The 2,270-nt window shown below is 33.3% G+C and overlaps 1 protein-coding gene across 1 annotated transcript; it reads left to right on the forward strand.

Moving 5' to 3' along the window:
* Nucleotides 1–752: 752 nt before the first annotated feature.
* Nucleotides 753–1,715, forward strand: LOC110143511 (olfactory receptor 2W1-like). The gene has a single exon (XM_020903160.2). The coding sequence runs from the start codon at nucleotides 753–755 to the stop codon at nucleotides 1,713–1,715; it is 963 nt and encodes a 320-aa protein (XP_020758819.2).
* The last annotated feature ends 555 nt before the right edge of the window (nucleotides 1,716–2,270 follow it).

Raw genomic sequence — 2,270 nt, forward strand, 5'->3', positions numbered from 1 at the left:
TGACATCATAGTCATCATCTTAGAAATAGTTCTAGTTCAAACTCCAAATTAACATGTGAGAAAATTCAGACCTTGATTTTAAGAGTGAACTCCCCAAGGTCATCTAGATAAAAATATAATATTAAATTTATTTATTAAATATAATATTAAATTTATTTATTTGGGGGGAGGTTCAAGAGGGAGGGGATGTAGGTATACCTACGGCTGATTCATGTTGATGTTTGGCAGAAACCAACACAATACTGTAAAGCAATTCTCTTTCAATTAAAAATAAATAAATTTAATTATAAAAATATAGATATATTTATTTTTAATGTATATTAAAATATAATATTAAATTTAATATAATATTAAATTTATTGTTTAGTTAACATTGTTTATCATAATATTTAAATTATATAGTTAATATGACAAATATTTATTAAATATAATGTTAAATGCCATTTATTATTGATATAATATTAATTTTAAATTTATTTATTTATAAAAGAAACTACCACAAATACCAGGTTAGTTGGGCAACACTTTTACCATTAATTTTTTCAATTATTAATTAATATTAATTCTCTCCCTTTGTTTACTCCTGTATTTCATTAATTTACTTAGTCTGTGTTGACCAATTTCCTTCTTCTTTTCTTCTTCTTCCTCTTCTCCTCCACCAACACCACTTCCTTCAACCCTTTCCTCTCTCTCTTTCTCCACTCCCCTCTTTCTCTTGCTCTTCTCATTCTAGGATTTGACACTGAAGGATTATGGACCAAAGAAATTATACTTCTCTACGTGGCTTCATTCTGCTTGGATTCTCTGACCATCCCAAACTGGAGATGGTCCTGTCAGGAGTTGTCACTGTCTTCTACTTAATTACCTTGGTCGGTAACACTGCCATCATTCTTGCATCTCTCCTGGATTCCCATCTCCACACACCAATGTACTTTTTCCTCCGGAATTTATCTCTCCTAGATCTATGTTTCACAACCAGCATCGTCCCCCAGATGCTGGTTAACTTGTGGGGACATGATAAGACCATCAGCTATGTGGGCTGTGTCATTCAGCTCTATGTTTACATGTGGTTTGGCTCTATTGAGTGCCTTCTCCTCGCTGTTATGTCCTACGATCGTTTTACAGCTATTTGTAAGCCCTTGCATTATTTGGTCATCATGAACCCACATTTATGCCTCAAGATGGTTATCATAGTCTGGAGTATTAGTCTGGCCAATTCTGTGGTATTATGTACACTCACCCTGAATTTGCCTAGATGTGGAAACAACCTTCTGGATCATTTCTTGTGTGAGTTGCCAGCTATGGTCAAGATAGCTTGCATAGACACCACAGCAGTTGAAATGTCTGTTTTTGCTTTAGGCATTGTCATTGTCCTTACACCACTCATCCTTATTCTTATATCGTATGGCTACATTGCCAGAGCTGTGCTGAGAATGAAGTCAAAAGCAGGCCAGAGAAAAGCAGTTAATACCTGTGGATCTCATCTCACCGTAGTGTCCATCTTCTATGGAGCTATTATCTACCTATACCTGCAACCAGGTAACAATGCCTCCAAGGACCAGGGTAAGTTCCTCACCCTCTTTTACACTATCATCACTCCAAGTCTCAACCCTCTCATTTACACCTTAAGAAATAAGGACATGAAAGATGCACTGAAGAAGCTGATGAGAGTTGACCACAAACCTACAACACTGAAGAGAAACTGGAAGTCATAGGGAAAAAAATTAGCGTGGATAAGGCAATAAAATGCTTTCTAATTGCCTTTCACTTTTAGTGAGGCAAGGAATCCCTAGATCACAGAGGTCAATTAACATATTAATTCTTGTAGGCAGACATTTTGTGGATGCAAACAATATTATAATCATCCTACTTTTTATGCCTCTGATTATGACATTATTATCATTATCTTGAGTAAAAGGTCTTTGTAACTTAAGTCTATAACCTCTTTATCATTATACAAAAGAGTGAGAAGACACAAATTAAGGGATTTTAAAGGTGACAACAAATTTTTATTCATTTTTATTCATTCATGAAAGATTTATTTCATGATTGTCTTAATCTCAATGAAAAGAAAATATGACAACTTTGAGATTAGGTAGGCTTTTAACATATATCTATAGAATCATGGAATTTACATAAATTTTGAGAAATGTAATATTTGTATGTAGTGGAATTTCATAAAATGAATAATATTTTAGTTTTAATTTAGTATGATACAGTATTTAATATTTTATGGGAAATGCAATGACTTTTGAGTTAAATTTTTATAT

This window comes from Odocoileus virginianus, chromosome 27 (assembly GCF_023699985.2).
Source record: "Odocoileus virginianus isolate 20LAN1187 ecotype Illinois chromosome 27, Ovbor_1.2, whole genome shotgun sequence".
NCBI lineage: Eukaryota > Metazoa > Chordata > Mammalia > Artiodactyla > Cervidae > Odocoileus > Odocoileus virginianus.